Below are 16,943 nucleotides of genomic sequence, written 5' to 3' on the forward strand. Positions count from 1 at the left end.
GCTCTCCAGCTTTGCGTCTGCGGGTGGCTTCTCTGCTTCAAACGAAACTCAAAGGATCAGACGTCCTAGCGCCTTGGCTCGTTGTCGCCACTGCCCTTCAACTCCATTCCTGGTGGTCTCGTCGCCCGCTGGTCTGCAGTGACGGTGGTCGCGGCCGAGCTTTCTGCGGCGGAGCCCGCTGAAGGTCGCTTTGTGCTGTGCTCCAGGCGTCGGTTGTGGGTTTCATTGGGCCTGTTCTCCTCGTCTTTGATGGTCACGTGCGAGAGTGAGATACTGCAAAAGCATGGGACATTCACGAATTGTTGAACCCTTCTACTCAGAATTGGGGTCCGAATGGGATAGCATTAGCTACAGTTACCGGGTGGGTTTCCGTGGTGGACCTGTATGCAGCAAAATAGGAGCACTCCTGCAGTTCTAGTTGAGAACGGCCGTTATCTGCAGGATACCCGTGTGGATATGACATTTAATGAGAATCAACCACTTGAACTTAATCAAGGAAGTAACCGGACATTGCCAACTTGAATTGAAGGCACAAAAGATCCGCAAGATGTAGCCTTGTACAGCTAGATCACATGACAATCACGTGCACGCCTCAATCATAAGCTCTTTTCATCAGCTTGGATATAATCACTTCCACTCATTTGTATCCAACTCATCAAAGGCTGCTTTCAGAGTTTTACTGCAAACAAAATACTATCAGATATAATTCCCAAGGGATCGCGACATTCGACGTGCTAGCCATGCCCAACAATGCGATGGTAACAGGTCCATCCGGACCACGTCACAAAACATCAAAAACTGCAGATATGGCTCATCGCAGTGCACCGGGCTCTCAACAATGCCCGGGGAGAACAGCTGCTATCGAATCATGATACTGTTCATTCTCAGTCTGCAACCACAAAGTCGCCTTGTGAGAACTGACTAGCGCAGCATGGCCCTTCTCGCAATGTATGGATGATCTCTTCCTCGGTCTCCTCCTATCGTATCCAGCTCTTGCCACCTTTTTTTTCGTACTTAACGATATCTCCTTTGTGATTTATCTTGTACGATTCGTTCAGCAAGGTCCAACTGCCCTCGGCTTTGGGGTAGCCATCTTGGAATCGAATGTCTCGCACCAGGGATGGGACGGCCCTTGCGGCGGAGTTTTCTAAATCTCGAATCTGTTCGTCCTTCGCGTCATTGTCTGCCTCCAGAACTCTCAAGTATTTCTTCTGATTGTCATGATCTATTTTCTCTTGATTTCTCAATTCAGTCATGGCTTCTAAATCAGCCTCTGTACGTCGCTGTGCTGTTTGTTGCTCGTCTCTGGACGCAGTCATTGCCTTCAAGTCTGTCTTCGTCTGGTTGTGTGCAGCTTGCTCCAGATCTAGCAACCCAGTCACTCTTGTTAGGGCAGCTTTCGTTAGGGCGTGTGCAGTCTGCTCTTGGTCCCTGGCGTCAGTCACGGTTTTCAAAGTGGCTCTGGCTTGCTCGTGTGCGGCCTGTTCTTTGTCTCTGGCCTGAGTCACTGTTTCTAAAAGAACCTGTGTCTTGTGGTGTGCAGTTTGTTCTTGGTCTCTCAAGCCAGCCATGGCTTTTAGGCTGGTGTTTGTTTTGTTGTGTGCAGTCCGCTCTTGGTCTTTCAATTCAGCCATCGTCTTCAAGCTAGCTTTTGTCTGATTGTGTGCAGTCTGCTCTTTTTCTCTGGCCTGGGTCATTATCTTCAACTCGTCCTCCACCTGTTTTAACTTCGATTTGATGGTGGCAAGCTCTTTCTCTCTGGCAGAAAACTCAACTTTGAGGTTGTCTAACTCCAGGGTTTTTTGGTCCAGTTGCGCTCGAGTCCCGCCGTGCGCCTGCTCTTCAGCTCTCAATATTGTCAGACAGCAAGATCGATCATGCTCATCGCTTGAAGGAGTGCCTTTACGGGCTGCTTCGATCTGAGCCTTCAGCTTCAGAATCTTTTGAGGTCTTTGGAGTTCTGCAAGTTCTTGTGTCAGGCGTGCCTCTTCCTTCGCGAGCGTTTCAACGCCTCCGTCGCTTGTGTTTGTCGTGCTGGACATTGCTCTGCGATCAAATTGATTCATGATCTCCGAGATTGCGATCTTTCTAGCTATTGCAGTATTGCTCACAGTTCAAGAAGGCTGATGGGCAAGTATTTGCAGAGTTCGGACCCGGGATCTCGGCATAACGGAGTTGGGGCTCAGATTCAGCTGACCATGGAACAGAATGCTGGCCATCGTCTTTTGGGGACGTGCATTGGGCCAGGGGGCTAATGCACCTCTACCCAACCGGCGCCCCGGACAACACGACCAAGGTGATAACTTGCTTTCAGCTGAGCCCTGATGCACATGTTTAGGCGGTGTTGGTGAAGCTGCCCCTTACAAATCTAGCCAGAGGACGTCTACTGCGGCTCTGCGAACCAAGTCTCAAGGCGACGGCTATTTGGGGAGATTACTTAGATCTATGAATCCAAGCTGCTGCTGGTTCCAATCCCATCTCCCGACGAGAAACCCCCCAGAATCTTCCTTCAAGCCGTCGCATAACCAGGAGTCGATTCCCCAGAGTGCCGAATCCATCACGACCAGAATCTTCACCATATCCCGTGCTTTCTGAATCACCTCCATCAGTTTCCGCACCAGCTGGAACGACTGGTATTCGCATTGATCCGCACGATCCAAAATGATGTAGACAGGCCTTTGCGGACGAAGCTCGGTCAGGAGGTCGCTCAGCATTTTGAACATTGCGTTCAGGACATCATCATCGGCATCCTTCCAGGTCATTGACTGTGCTAGAGACAGGAAGCTTGGGTTTTGGCGCAGCATATCAGGCTTCCACCCTGCTACCTGACACACAAGGCTCAAGATGGCTTCTTGGACGCCGCACCTCTGAGAGAGCATCTGCGGGTGGCAGCAGTAGAATGCCACGTGTCTGTTCTCGGAAAGCTGCTGCTCTGCCACATATATGGCAGCTGGGGACAGCCATGAGCATGTACTTATGTTGGATCGACCCTCCATGAGGCTGGTGCCACCCAGAAGAAGCAGGCAGGAATGGTCGCTATCCAGCCAAATGCGGTAAGATTCTGCGTTGTTTAATATGTCCGGAGTCAACTGCGAGTACCACCGAGCGATTTTCCCAGGGCTCGCGCCTAGCAGCACCGGGAATGCTCCCGCGAGGTTTCGCTTGCAGGACTGTATGTTTGTGTGATCGCTTGTTTCTGGAACGTTAAGTAATGCCCGGAAGTTGGCCAATTCTTTCCGATCTCTTTGACCCTGTTCCTCTTCGAGGGTTCTACGCAGTCCTGAAAACCCAAACAACAATTAGTCTCTGGGGACACGGTGGCAGAGTTGAGGGGTACACACGGTCAAGCTGCATTCGCAAATCGATGTTGAGATCTTCTATGACTTTCATCTGATGTTTGAGTTCCTTGTTCCCGCGCAGCAGTCTTTCGTTCTGCTCTTCGATATATTTAGCTCGGCGGTGCAGCAGAACGGTACTCTCGAGATTGACTTCCACAAGCTTGTGCCGAAGACCTTCAATCGACATCTTGAACTCGAGCTCTTGTTGTGGGTCTCCCGCGGCGAGCAGCCTCACTGGGAGCTTCTGATTAGTGGTCGTCCGCCTGAGAGAGAAGCAGGTGAAGACAACGGGCACCTACTGGATGTACTCATGTAGTACAACACGGCCTTCCTGGCAAAGTCGACCATATCTCTGTATGCCTCAGCCACCAGCTTCTCAATCTGTGGCTCTGGGTAGATATCAGAGAGGAGATTCAAGCGCGGAAATGAATACTCCAATTCAGCCAGTGCCTTTGCGATCTTCTCATCGTTCCCGTTCTTGTTGACCACAACCTGGAACCCATTAATATCACAGAATGAGACAGGTCGGGGGACTCTTCATTCACAATCAAGAGGAGCGACAGCGTTCCATAGGCCAAATTTCCATACGGAGCACTTGCATTTTTGACCACCTCCACGATCCCGGAGTATGCTGTCAGAAAGTTAGAGAATCGAGTTATGAATACCTGGAACGCGGCTCCATATCGCCTCGAGCCTGTCTGTCTCCCCTCGACCCAGTTCATATGCGCTGCTCTCGCGTCTTCTATCTGCCTTTCAACCTCTTCCTTGGTGCCTTTAGCTTGAGCCAGAAGTTGAGCATCAAGGCTTTGCTTGAACACAGCATCGCTTGTCGAAACTGTCGCTGCAGCATCTAGATTCTCGCTGTAGCGGAGTCAGATTTTGAGTAAGGACCCGAGCTACCACGGCATATTGGCGAAGACTCACGTTGCAGAGTTGTTCACGCTCCCCCGTCGGAACCAACTTCGTTTCAGCCTCGATGCCGACAGTCTTGATGGCATGGAGACACGACTAACAGTACCATATTCGTTCATGCTTGCTGGTAACGCAAGGACATGCAATTCTCACCGGATGCATAGTGCTTGTACAGGTGCGGCTTGCGATCTTCATATGCCCCTGCCAGGCATTCCTAGTCTTATGCAGCTATGTCCACAAGCCTGGCCAGCCTGATCGGAGCATCATTGGATGCCTCACAATTTTCCGAGAAGCGGACTGTACCCAAGGCCGTTGCAAATTGCGAAAGTCCTGGGGGGCGTGACGGCGCCTTGATGTGGGCAGCAACAGGAAATGTGTCTCCCCGTTACTGGCCATGCTCCAGGGTTGGCAAAATGTGGCTTTGACCGGCTCACTGTTCCTTCACTGCCGCCAAACTCAACGGAGTATGTTCGGCTCCATGCATCCAGCTCTTTTGAGATTGCTGCTCCTCTGAGTGAAGGCGTGAACGAAGGCCCAAGACCTGCCCAGCGGTAGGCTCGGATCCTAGGGATAGCCGAGACACAGCTTGAACGTGCAGCAATTGTCGTATCGAGTCGCCGTGCCTATGGCCGAGCTTAAAATTGGCCCCCCGGCGCAGCGCAGGAAGGCGCTGGCTTTCCATCATCGTTCAAAGCTGTCGTGGGACCTTTGGAGACCCTTCAGACGACTTGTGCCTCACTACACCTTGACCGGTCACCTTAGTTATCTCAGAGCCTCTATACACGTCATGTTGGGAGAAGCAGCTGAATTCATTCACTCCTGAGTTCACAGCCTCTGATCAGGGAAAATGGCCCCGACTACAGCCACAAAGACATCCCAGGTACCACAGGTCTGCAAAAGTTGATCGTCAGGCTCGTAATGACTCCAAAAGGTTCCTATCGCGGCGCCATCAGCCCCGACTCCGGCGCAAGAAGTCTCAGTAACAGGGCAAAAGGCAACTGCAACCCAAGATCGCAGGGAAGAGCTAGAACAAAAATATATTAGTCTTCTCGAAAAACGAGTCGAATACCTGCAAAGCCTGGTTGATTCGCAAAATGCCGAAAAGGTTGGGAAGCTCCCTTGATTTTTTGGCGGATGAACTTCAGTTGACCACGGTATCGCTCTGAACAAGGAGCTTCAAGCTCGATTGCAAAGAAAGCAGAGTGACAGACAGGAAATCATCTCAGCGAGGAGTAGCCGGGTGGACAATTCCACAGACGGAAAACCACCACTCGCTAAGGCTGAAGAAAGAGCTGAACAGCAAACGGTTCGTTCTTGTGTCTCATTGTGAACGTGCCATTCCGTTGGATGGCCTTCCACAGCTTCTGATGGATCCAACTAGACCTTCGACCCTTCCGAAGATTCAAGGTATGCCTATGTTATGAGCAGATGGGATGGCAGAAGCGGGGGCCGAAGGGACACAGAAATCGGTCGATGGAACGAGCTCGACGGGAGAGCTCCCTCGTCCAGAAGGGCGTTCACGTTCCGCCGAGTGATGGACCTCACCGACGAAAAGAAGTTCAAGTATTCCGAGGTGGACGTCGAGTCTCGTGAACTCCGGAGCCTGTTGAAAAAGGTGATTGGAGACTCTTACCCGGGCCAAAGTTGGGAAGGGAATACTATCAATTTGATAGCCCCCTTCGCGCCTGTTGTCCACTATTGGAAAGAGCTCTCTGAAGCAAGCAAGGAGATCAACGCCAAAGACACCCCTGGAATCAAAGCCGCGAGGAAGGATCTTCACAGTCTCCTTGAGTGCATATCGACCTGCACTGAATTGGAGTCCTACTTTAAAACTCGGGATTCAAATCTGGAGTCCCACACGGTCACCTACCAAACCATCTGGACCCTGTTTCGGCCAGGTACCTTGGTCGTTGCGAGACCCTTTATGAACCTCTCTCAGGTCTTCGAGGTGAAGGCGTCACCGGATCCATGGGAAGATCGAAGACTCAACATCGAATGCTGGTGCTACGATTGGAACGGGAGAGAGATCGTCAGAGTTACCTTCGAATTCCCTATTGAAAAATTCAGGGGCACGAAAGAGATCAGTTCTCTGTTCTGTTACCCCTTGGAGTACTATAGAGACGACAAGGGGAACTTCGATCAGTGCCTTCGTGGTAAGCTTTTGGCAAGGGGTCAATGGTTTCGCGAGCTGTGTCAAACAACCGGAGCCAAGCGGATGTTTCAATACGACGGACAAGCATTTTCCAGTAGGAGAAGTCTTGCGAGGGCCAGTGTAAGTGATGGAGTCCAGGTACTTCTGTTTCCCTTGTGATGAATACCATGCTAACCTTTTCATTAACGTCAGGCGGATGCTGAGAGTAAAACTCCTTCGCTGTCCATGAAAGATGATACAGATCTGTCACTCGCCGCAGAATTTCTCATTCACAAAACATTCAAGGCATGATTACATTCATTCTTGCTAGTGATAGGAGGTTACTGATTTACAATCGCCTCCATTTTGTAGGTGAATGGACGATATATCGTCGACGCGGCCGCATATTTACAGTTTGGTATCAAAGATCGTCATCGTAGCTCCGGTGCAGAATTTTGCTGATAGGTCTGCCAGGCCCCGGCATCCCGTTGCTTGGAAAGTATGAGCCCACAGATGTCGAGCCTTCCAGCCAAGCCCACGGTCAAGGCGTCGATGAAGAGGACTACCAGTGCCTCCTATACCCACCTAGGGTGCTGGGATACGCAACCCAACAGAAGATGTGGGCCCAGTTCATTGTCAACAACACGGCCCTTGTGTCATCCGAGCTCTCGAGAGCATTCGAGGACAAGCTCGAACTGGATCAGAAGGACAAGAATATGATCAAGGCGCTCGTGGAAAATCATGAAAGCAGCAAGGATACAAATCAGACGCAGGTGAATGACATTATCGAAAGCAAGGGCAAAAACCTCGTGATACTATTGCATGGTATGATTTTATTGAGCTACGGTGACGAATGGATGAAGAAGTCTTATTAACAGGCTTTTAGGTCCCCCAGGCGTTGGCAAAACGGTGAGTATGCTCAGTGGGATGGATATCAATAATCAAGACCAGACTTTGCTGTCTTTGCTCTGGCTACCTAGTCGGATAGAAGACTGCTCCACGATGAGGCCTCCTTTGTGGTAAATTGAGCTCGAATTTTGACTAACTCTAATAAATAGCTCACGGCAGAGACCATTGCAGAGGCGACCGGGAAGCCACTCTTGGTCGTCACGGTTGCTGAAATTGGTCTGGAGGCGTCGAAGGCAGAGAAAAGCCTGGAGCAAATATTTTACCTTGCCGGGGCGTGGGAGGCAATACTGTTGATGTGAGCCTGTCGACGCAGCTCGCCAGTCTTGGCTCGATGATACTGATGCATGGGCAGTGACGAAGCGGATGTCTTTCTGGAATCTCGTTTTGTCATGGGCGATCCCAACCGGAACGCCTTGGTCTCAGGCCAGTGACAATGCAAGACAGTCCCGCAACACATTTTTGCTGACGTTCGGACCAGTGCTGCTCCGCGTACTCGAATATTTTGAAGGGGTGATGATCCTGACGACGAACCGTATCACCTCTCTTGACATTGCCGTGCAGTCGCGCATCCATCTGGCGATCCGGTACAACGACCTAACCAAGGACCAGAAGATCAAGATCTTCAACATCTTCCTCAGCCAGCTCGTCAAGGACGGCAGAGTGGACGTCGACGGCATCGACGAGTGGATCCGCTGGGTCGGCAGCGAGGCCGAGGTCAACGGCCGCCAGATCCGCAACATCGTGTCCTCGGCGTACCTACTGGCGCGCAGCCAGCACCGGAACTTGCGCCGCGAGGATCTCCAGGACGTCAACGGCATCATGAAGAAGTTCCAGAAGCAGTTGGAGACCTTGACCGCGGCCGCGAGGAAGCAGAATGAGGGCCAGTTGAATACAGGTGGATATGGATAGTAGTACGTAATCTGCATGGTATCCTATTCTGTCCTCACCTCTCACCTCTGGTGGATACATCCTTCGCCTCTCATTAATCATCGCTAACCGCTTTTCTCATTGGCCAGTCAAACTGTATCTGGTTAGCTCAGATGGTGACCCCTTCTCTGATTAGTTCTCTACAGCGGCGAGGCAAAGGCCATTGCAACTCTGTTTGGAGGTAGAGGAACGAGCCGACACCTGAGACCAATTGCGAAAATAGTGTGTGTGATACACAGACTCCCTAGCATGTCTCCCACCGATCGCGCCAAGTAGGCACTTATGCGATGCTGGTCACCGTAATTTAGAGTCGATACCTCTTTATCCCCGTCTCAGGTGGAAGTCTTTGCCGACCCTCAACTGCGCCTCTTCGCACACGACAATCCCGGCCTGATATGGGCATGGTCGCCGTAACGAATTTCGGGATAGTTAAGCATATGACGCTGCATTGTAACGAATCTTCTCCTCCACAAGCGCAATCGTCTGTAGCCCACCGAGCCGACGAGGAAAAGGACACCTAATTAATATCTGTTTTGCATACCAGTTGCTGATCAGGACAAGTACACAGAAGGCGGAGGTCTCCTCCAGTCATTGAGATATTTCTGCAGTTTTGCACGATTGGTGTAGTGCTAGGTTTAGACACTGAGCGACAATTTTTTAGATGGTGGTTATTTCAGGTTGGAGGAATCGAAATATTCTTGTCGCAACCGTCCCCATTCCATATGTATAAGCATATTGTCGTCTTCCGTCTCAAGCTCCTCCGTTGGCTCATCCCATTTGTCATCCCTTCCTGTCTGTCTCTTTTGTTTGCGGCTCCTGCTGCGGCGAAAAGTCCGCTTGAGACATGGGCAGAATTCAGAAATGGAAGATCGTAGAGTATTCTACTAACAGCCAGAGACATACTTCCAACGAGCGTTGACTTATATATCACAGACGCACATGTGTCAACTTTGAGCCATTCCATTCAGGGAGGTATAACAAGCCAGGCACTGACCCGTGATTGCCTGATTAGGCATCTTGCCAGTCATGTGACTTGCCTCCAGATAAAATGTGACTCAACAGAGGAACATGGTGAGTTGAACAGGGTCCTGGAACCTGTCTGAATATATATAGCTTCGAGCAATTTACAAAGGGGGCTCGGCGCTAATCGAAGGCCTCTGGCAGAGGACTAGCGGAGACAGTCATTACAATGCTTGGCAACATTGGTCAGTCACGACAAGTTACATCCCATGACCGATGCTTTCGAGTCGTCGAAGTACAAATCTCGAGCGTTGCAAATGGTCAGCGCCGCTCATAATTATCGCCATGCCATTCCTCCAGCGAGGTACATCATATATTGGCATGATTTGCCTCAGGGCATGTTAAGCCTCGTTCAAAACTACTAGAATTGCACTGCCATACCTCAGAATTAATAAATCATGGCTGCGGTTAAGCGACAAATTCGCCTCTGGGTCTCATGGCATTCAGTGGTGACAACGCACCTCGATTGGGTATCCATTGGGACCAACCAACCCCTGCCCCTCTATGTAGGGCGCATGTGGCTCGTTAAAAGCTCGGCTCAGCCTAGTGGTCTCAGCCTCACTAGCCAGAACACCTTACAAGTCCCGTCTCTCTCCATCAACCTCAGCCGCAGAGATCAGGCAGCGATATCTTCAGCCTTTTGGCCTCTTTTACTTCTCTCCGTTCCTTCAGACATTCAAAATATCGCCCGGATCCATGGCTGAAGCAATTGCAGCATTGAGCCTAGCCTCTACTATCCTGCAGGTCATCGACTTCGGATCGAAGTTCGTATCGACGGCCTGGAAGATCTACGACGTTGGTCACCGCCATCTCAAAGGGCCGGATGAGGTAGCATCTCTCGACGTTCTTAGTAACAATCTCAGCGATGTTTTGCGGGATATTCTTACGCAATCGAGGGCGACTGGCTTAGCAAATGATGGTAATCGAGGCATCCACACCTTGTCGAAGGAGTGCGCAATATTGATCGAGAAATTGGCGCGCTCACTGGATACACTTGGCCTTAAGGATGCGTCTCGAAAGCGGGCTGCCGTCGTCGCAGCATTTAAGTTGGCGTGGAAGCGAGAGGAGATCAACGCTCTTCAAGCAAGACTCAATGACTTCAGGTCACAATTGACTCTGAGCCTGCTTGTTTCCGTGCGGTTAGTAGCTGCATTGATCCCGTTTCCGACCAACCTTACCTAACTGTGATGCTTAGATACTACGCCAGCCAATCTTTGATCCAACAGAATGCAATTCTCAATGAGCTTCAAAAGGCCCAAGGAAGCACCCAAGCCGGTAGTAGTGCCATGAACAATAACTTCAAGACTTCCGATCCCTTCGGAACCTCTGTCTTGAACTATGTCACTTGGAAGCTCAACCAGAGTGAGCAAGCTGAAACAAGACGTTTCCTCAAAACTGAAATCATTCGTGCCATACACGATACCGCCGTGAGCAACTCGGAGACCCACACCTCCGTTATGGGTACAACTGTCCCAGATGAGGCTGATAGGCGGGTTCGTGGGATGTTGCTTCAGAGTCTCTACTATGATAGAATGAATGACAGGGAAGAAAGAATATCAGAGGCACATGAAACAACATTTCAATGGCTGCTCATGGCCAGCGATAGTGACAAATGGGCAAGTTTCAAAGACTGGCTTGAGTCAGACGACAAGTTGTACTGGATCACCGGGAAGCCCGGCTCGGGCAAGAGTACTCTGATGAAGTATATTTGCTTTCCGGTCCAATCTGCAGAAGAGTCCCATCCAGCCCCTCGGTGTCGCAAATTCTTGGAAATGTGGAGTGGCGATCAGCACCTCGTGATTGCGTCGTTCTACTTCTGGAACTCCGGAACGCAAACACAAATGACACAGAGAGGGTTATTAATGTCGCTTCTACACCAGATTTTTCAGCAATGTCCCCAACTCGCAACGTTGGGATGCCCAGATCGATGGGAGAGCCTCAATTTGTTTGGCGAATACCTGGCCTGGGAAGATCAGGAGCTCCGCGACACATTATGTCGGGTGGCTAAGAACCTCGTCCAAGTTGATTCAACCCTTACTCTATTCGTGGACGGTCTGGACGAATTCCAAGGTAAGCCTGAGGAGCTGATCCTACTCTTCAAAACCATCCTCAACTTCTCAAACATAAAAATCTGTGTCGCCAGTCGACCCTGGGTGGAATTTCAAGACGCATTCCAGCACAAGCCGAGTCTCATGCTTCATGATCTGACTCACGACGACATTAAGAGTTACATCGCCTCGAAACTCCATGATGAGCCGATGTTTGCACAGCTTCGACGAAGAGAAGAAGAGTTTGCGGATCGGTTGATCGAGGACATTGTTGCCAAGGCTGCTGGTGTATTCCTTTGGGTTACACTGGTTGTCTCATCTCTCATTGCTGGCATGAGCTCAGGAGACAGGATTTCGGACTTCAAGAGGCGGCTGGACCAGTTACCACCGGACCTCTCAGAGCTCTACGAAAAAATCCTGTTGAGCCTGGACGATTTCTACCTCGACCATGCGGCGCAGCTCTTCTCTCTTGTCGAAACTAGTCTTGTGCCCATGAACTTGGTGCTGGCATCGTTTGTGGACGAAGACGACCCCAATCTTGCTTTACGTCAACCGTGTCGTCTTCTTTCAGAAGACGAGACCGTGCTGCGCATGGAGACAATGCGGCGGCGTATCAATAGTCGATCTAAGGGTCTGCTCGAAGTCAAAGGCCCCTTTTCCACCTCCGAGGGATTCAAATATGAAGATCCTTGGGACCACAACCGTTACACGGTCCAATACCTGCACCGGACAGTGAAAGATTACATTGAAAGTGACAAGGCCCAGATAATCCTGCAACGTGTTGCAAGATCCCCCTTTGACCCTCCTCTTAAGCTTCTGGCTGGCCACGTGGCATATATCAAGCTGCTGGATCTCGAGAGAGTGTCTGCTCTGGATTTCTGGAATCATAACTTCAAGGAATGCTTGAGATTGGCACGTCTGGTTTCTCCCGACAATATTCCCAAGATGGTTCTTCTACTGGATGAAATGGATAAAATGGACAAAGTCGGACGAGCAACATTTCAGGCTTTGAGGGGAATTGTGACGTTGGAGAGGAGACCAGACGTAGAGCATCTTTATTGGACATTTCTAGAGTCATTTCAAGATGAGGATGTTGACAAAAGCGCTCACCGGTTCAGGCCCCTTTTCCTCACTCTGGCAGTAATCTTTGGTGTTGTTGAGTTTGTTCGAGTCAAGGCCGAGGCTGGTTGTCTCATTTCAAAGCCAATTTGCTGCGATACTACTGCACAGGTAAACGACTGTGGCGAATGGTCTCTATTGATGATTGCCATTCAAGTTGCGGCTCAGAAATTCCGCTCAGAATTTCCAGCGAGTGTCAAGGAATTCGACTTCGGTTTTGATCCGAGGCACGGCATGTTACAATGTTTGCTCGAAAAGTCCGCCGATCCAAATTACCTTTTCAACCATTCGCCGCGGCGGAAAACCTCGCCATTGATTGAATCAGTATACCAGTTGATGGTGTTTGGCACCACGTCACATGCATTGCGTCGTGGGGACGACTCCTGGGTCGAAAGACATCAGTTTTGGGTTGAAACAACGCGTCTGCTCGGTCGAGCTGGAAGGCTAGACAAAAGCACCGTCGATCGCGCCTTGGCATTATTCCTGCCGACATGGCCCTCTTACCGTCTTCAAACGTTTGTCCAGTGGAGTCATGCCAGAAAGTCCTTGCGACAATCTCTCCAAACAGTTGTACACGGTGGAGATCCGGACCTCTCCGCGATACTTGACAAGTTGATTCGCCTTGCAGAACGCCGAGGAAGATGAGCTTTGGTTCCCGGTTGTGGGAACGACGTCATGCTCATACTTTGAGCACGCGCTTGAGAAGCGCCCTGGATTTCGCCCGAGACAGGCTCAGGTCTGTACATTCAAACCCCAGAAATGGTCTGCTCACCATCCAGGTTCGATGGCGAGTTGCTCGAGTCTAGGGACGGGGCCGCCCTTTCCCCGTCGCAGCGGCGGTCACCGTGTTCAGGGCTCTCGACGATGTCAACGTCCTCCCTTCTACTTGTCGGCAACGATATCAGGAGTTATGGAACCAGATTCGAATTGATATTGCGGTCAGAATTACTGAGAGCACTCGTTGGAAGAACTCTTGTCGGTGGGAGGGTGTCATGAAACTACTTCTGGGCCACTTGAAAACGTTCTCAGAAAAGACTCAATGGAGTATCTGAGTCGGACAGCATTACTGGACTGAATTCGCATGATAAAGGCGCTCTTGTTGGTATACTCGACCCTTGGCCATATCCCCTTTGGATCTGACACGAAGAGTTCAAGGACACCGAACTTTTTTGCCCCAGGAACCGCCACCCCGCCGCCAGCAATTCTCAGGTCATGGTTGACGCCGAAGGCCGTGGAGGAGGTTCTTAAGTTGGCTTCACAGTCCGTGGTTTCAGTGCAGTCCTCTCCCTACCAGGGAGGGGTCGGGGACTGGACGCATGAAGTACAGTGGGTGATTGAGAAGAAACGAAGTCTTCGTCTCCAGCCATATATCTCTTCTTCGATTCAAGGTGAGGATTGATTAGATGGGGTCTACTCTCCTCCAGCGAACAACTCAGGGCAAACTTCTACGTTGACTGGGGTCCTCCCTCTCCCCCAGAGAAGGACGGAATGTCTACTCCGTACATAAGTTGAATATCATTACTTCGGCGCTCATGAACACGCCGCGGAAATAGGCTAGAGTCATCACTGGTAGGGCGCTTGGGGGTATTGGTTATGTATTCGCTAATAACTTTCTGAACCCTTTAAATCATCGACCCGCGGGGATGGATTTGGCGTCAATACACGAACTGCCCCGTATGTACCTCGCTCCGGACGGAGACATAAAAGGGGATAATCAGCCTCGTCTCGTTCCGTTTCCCGCCCTTTTTTGCTCCTGTAGTTTTGGGTCATTATTTCCATTCTCGCTTGGGCATGCCTAGCCACCTGTGTACCTAGGCTAGTGCCTAGCATCAACGACTCTAACTGACTACTAGTCCTCATAGTAAAAGGCATATATATCAATATATGTCAATCTGTCAAGCCCGAGCGGCCGCGACCAACTCGTCGACCGTCTTCATGGGCTTGTCGTTGTTCTCGCCGACGTCCAGGGGCACGAGGATGCGGCTAACGGCGTTGTAGCCGGCGACGACGGTGGCCAGCTCCAGGATCTCGCGGTCGGTGAAGTGCGTCTTGAGCGCGGCGAAGGTGGCGTCCTGGACGTGCACGTCGACCGTGGCTTCGTCGGTATACCTCAGCACGGCGACCTCCTTGTCACTTAATGCTGCTGTTGCTGCCGCCGCCGTCGACTTCTCTCCCGCTCCCCTGCCCACGTCCCCTTTGGCCACGGCCCGCACCGCCTCCAACGCCTCGGGCGTCACGCCGGCCTTCAGGGCCAGCGCGGCGTGGATGTTCCACTCGTAGACGGCGCGGGTGAGCACGGCGACGCGCGACACGGCCAGCTCCAGCAGAGCCTGGGGCACGACGGTCTCGGTGCGCAGCGCGCCCACGAACGCGTTGTACCCGCTCGCCACGGGCGGCGAGTGCAGCAGCGTCAGGTCCAGCGGGATCAGGGGCCGCGGCTTGCGGCGCGCCGCGATGCGCTCGTAGATCTCGCTGACGGACGGGGGCGAGTTGGGGGGTGGGGTCGATGGCGCGTAGGGGAGGCGCATTGTACGTACTGATTTTGATATTGATGATGATTATGATAAGGACGGTGGTAGTGTGAGAAAATGAGCGAGTGAGTGTGTGAGGGTGTGAGTGTCTGTGTGGTTCGTGTCTGTATATATATATATATATGTATTCAGACGAGGAGGGTAGACTGACTTTGTACAAGGATGGGTTTGAAGAGAGAAAAAAAAGGTGAAAAGTGAGTTTCTTCTGTACTACTTTTGCGGGGTTGAAGCGTCTATTAAATACGTCGTGATCGATTCCCTACGTGCCCGCACACGGCCGGGATCGGAGACTGTCTGAGTGACAGGAAGACAAATGCTACAGAATGGACGGGAGAAGAGGATGAAGCATTCAGGTTCAATGAAACAGAACCCCCCTTTTTCGATGGATATAGGCGAGCCAGCCTCAGCGGATCGACGACTTTGGACCAACCATGGTGCAATCATTGGGAATGTCTTCAAATGTTTAGTACAACTACAGGGATCGTTGGGAGTGCTCAAACTCCGTCCACAGCGTCGAGGGCAATCCCGCCAAAAAGTCCCTCCTTTCCTCCGTGGTAGTCATGCATTTCAACAGAAACAGATAAAAACGCCAGAAAACCCTCGCTGCAAAATGCCTAAAACACGGTGTGAACCCAGCCAGCCTTCTGGCCCGGCTTCAAGGGAGCCAACGTGACGTTGTACTCCAGATCCAGCTCGGCCTTGGGGTCCTTGGACGGCTTGAAGTCGAGCAATAGATCGTCCTTGACCGCGCACACCGAGTCGCTGGTCACGTAGGGGTCGTCGCGGGGATAGAGCTGGGTGGTCAACGACTTGTAGCCGTCAGCGCTGACCATCAGATGGATGTGAGCCGGTCGCATGGGGTGGCGGTCCATGAGCTTTAGCAGGACACCGGCCGGGCCGTCGGTGGGGAGCGAGTATGCGGTCGGGTGGTAGCAGTAGTAGTAGTACTCGCCCTTCTCGTTGGTCCTGAACTTGCCGCGCAGGTTGTTGACGGACTGTTCGTCGTCCTGGAAGTCGTACTTGCCGTTCGCCGAGGCTTGCCAGATGTCCACAATGGCGTTGGGGATGGGCTTTCCGGTCTTGTAGTCGCTGACCACACCGTGCATGAGGGTCACTCTGCCGGTTGGGTATGGGTCTTGGACAATGCTGTCGCCGAGCTCCCGGAATGGCGCGTGAGGGCTCCAGAAAGGTCCCAGAATTGTCGACGACGTGGGCGTCTCGTCACTGTCGAGCATGATTTTGTTGGCCACCTCATCGACGAGCCTGTCGAACAGAAGTTCATGGTTAGCTCTCTCTCTCTCATGATGATTTTTGCATAATCAACAAAGTCTGCACTTACGATTCAATGCCGAGCACATCACAGATTCGCTGCCCCTCATTACGCTTGGAGTCGCTGATCTGACCGATAGCGTTGACAAACTGGACGCCTCGCATCCATTCTTCGGGCGTCAGCTCGGTTTCGCGGACGAAGTCGTGGAGATGGCGGATCAGCTTCCCCAAGACAAATCGGGCCCGGTCGGGGGTCTTGGGGCCCATGGCGTTGATGAGGCTGTCGGTGAAGTTGGGGTCATATTTGTGAGTGGATGTGTGCCCGTTCGTCGACCCGTTCAGGTTGGTGGTCGTGGAGTTTTCAACAACGTTCTGGAACGACATTTTGCCGGTGTGGACGGGGGTGTGTACACAGTGTCTATGTGTGAATGGACTGAAGGTATGCTCTGCAGAAAGACCAAAGGCTGGGGATGTGAGAAGTGGAAGAAGACTGACACCAACCTCAGGGACCCGGAGGCAGAAGATCCATATATATATAGTTATCTATAATATTGTCATCATAGGGGAAAGAACTGCTCCGGCAGCAACGGTCGGCTCATGGCGTCCTATTCGTCGCTCCGCTCAGCGCCGTCAACTCTGGGGAAGTCTGGGATTGTCGGCATCCACGACAGCCACTGACTGCCGCCATCTGGGCCAATTGGGCGAGTGTCGAGTCTAAGCAGGACGACATCATAGGCTG

General features: G+C 51.7%; 6 protein-coding genes across 6 annotated transcripts; 2 read left to right on the top strand and 4 right to left on the bottom strand.

Moving 5' to 3' along the window:
• Positions 1-977: 977 nt before the first annotated feature.
• Positions 978-2,042, bottom strand: AYL99_01957 (hypothetical protein; the record flags this gene model as incomplete). Its single annotated transcript, XM_018833473.1, has 1 exon — positions 978-2,042. The coding sequence occupies one exon, from the start codon at positions 2,040-2,042 to the stop codon at positions 978-980; it is 1,065 nt and encodes a 354-aa protein (XP_018696097.1).
• A 378-nt stretch (positions 2,043-2,420) lies between these two features.
• On the bottom strand, positions 2,421-4,336 carry AYL99_01958 (hypothetical protein; the record flags this gene model as incomplete). The annotated part of the gene is made up of 5 exons (XM_018833474.1): positions 2,421-3,280; positions 3,342-3,572; positions 3,638-3,830; positions 3,884-4,199; positions 4,263-4,336. 5 exons carry the CDS (start codon positions 4,334-4,336, stop codon positions 2,421-2,423), a joined length of 1,674 nt encoding a protein of 557 aa, XP_018696098.1.
• A 1,448-nt stretch (positions 4,337-5,784) lies between these two features.
• AYL99_01959 (hypothetical protein) lies at positions 5,785-8,199 on the top strand (the record flags this gene model as incomplete). The annotated part of the gene is made up of 6 exons (XM_018833475.1): positions 5,785-6,403; positions 6,856-7,206; positions 7,268-7,290; positions 7,440-7,585; positions 7,643-7,671; positions 7,769-8,199. 6 exons carry the CDS (start codon positions 5,785-5,787, stop codon positions 8,197-8,199), a joined length of 1,599 nt encoding a protein of 532 aa, XP_018696099.1.
• A 1,734-nt stretch (positions 8,200-9,933) lies between these two features.
• AYL99_01960 (hypothetical protein) lies at positions 9,934-13,049 on the top strand (the record flags this gene model as incomplete). Its single annotated transcript, XM_018833476.1, has 2 exons — positions 9,934-10,376; positions 10,433-13,049. The coding sequence occupies 2 exons, from the start codon at positions 9,934-9,936 to the stop codon at positions 13,047-13,049; spliced, it is 3,060 nt and encodes a 1,019-aa protein (XP_018696100.1).
• Positions 13,050-14,299: 1,250 nt separating this feature from the next.
• On the bottom strand, positions 14,300-14,932 carry AYL99_01961 (hypothetical protein; the record flags this gene model as incomplete). Its single annotated transcript, XM_018833477.1, has 1 exon — positions 14,300-14,932. The coding sequence occupies one exon, from the start codon at positions 14,930-14,932 to the stop codon at positions 14,300-14,302; it is 633 nt and encodes a 210-aa protein (XP_018696101.1).
• Positions 14,933-15,549: 617 nt separating this feature from the next.
• Positions 15,550-16,588, bottom strand: AYL99_01962 (hypothetical protein; the record flags this gene model as incomplete). The annotated part of the gene is made up of 2 exons (XM_018833478.1): positions 15,550-16,198; positions 16,275-16,588. 2 exons carry the CDS (start codon positions 16,586-16,588, stop codon positions 15,550-15,552), a joined length of 963 nt encoding a protein of 320 aa, XP_018696102.1.
• Between the last annotated feature and the right edge of the window lie 355 nt (positions 16,589-16,943).

This window comes from Fonsecaea erecta (assembly GCF_001651985.1).
Source record: "Fonsecaea erecta strain CBS 125763 chromosome Unknown Scaff2, whole genome shotgun sequence".
NCBI lineage: Eukaryota > Fungi > Ascomycota > Eurotiomycetes > Chaetothyriales > Herpotrichiellaceae > Fonsecaea > Fonsecaea erecta.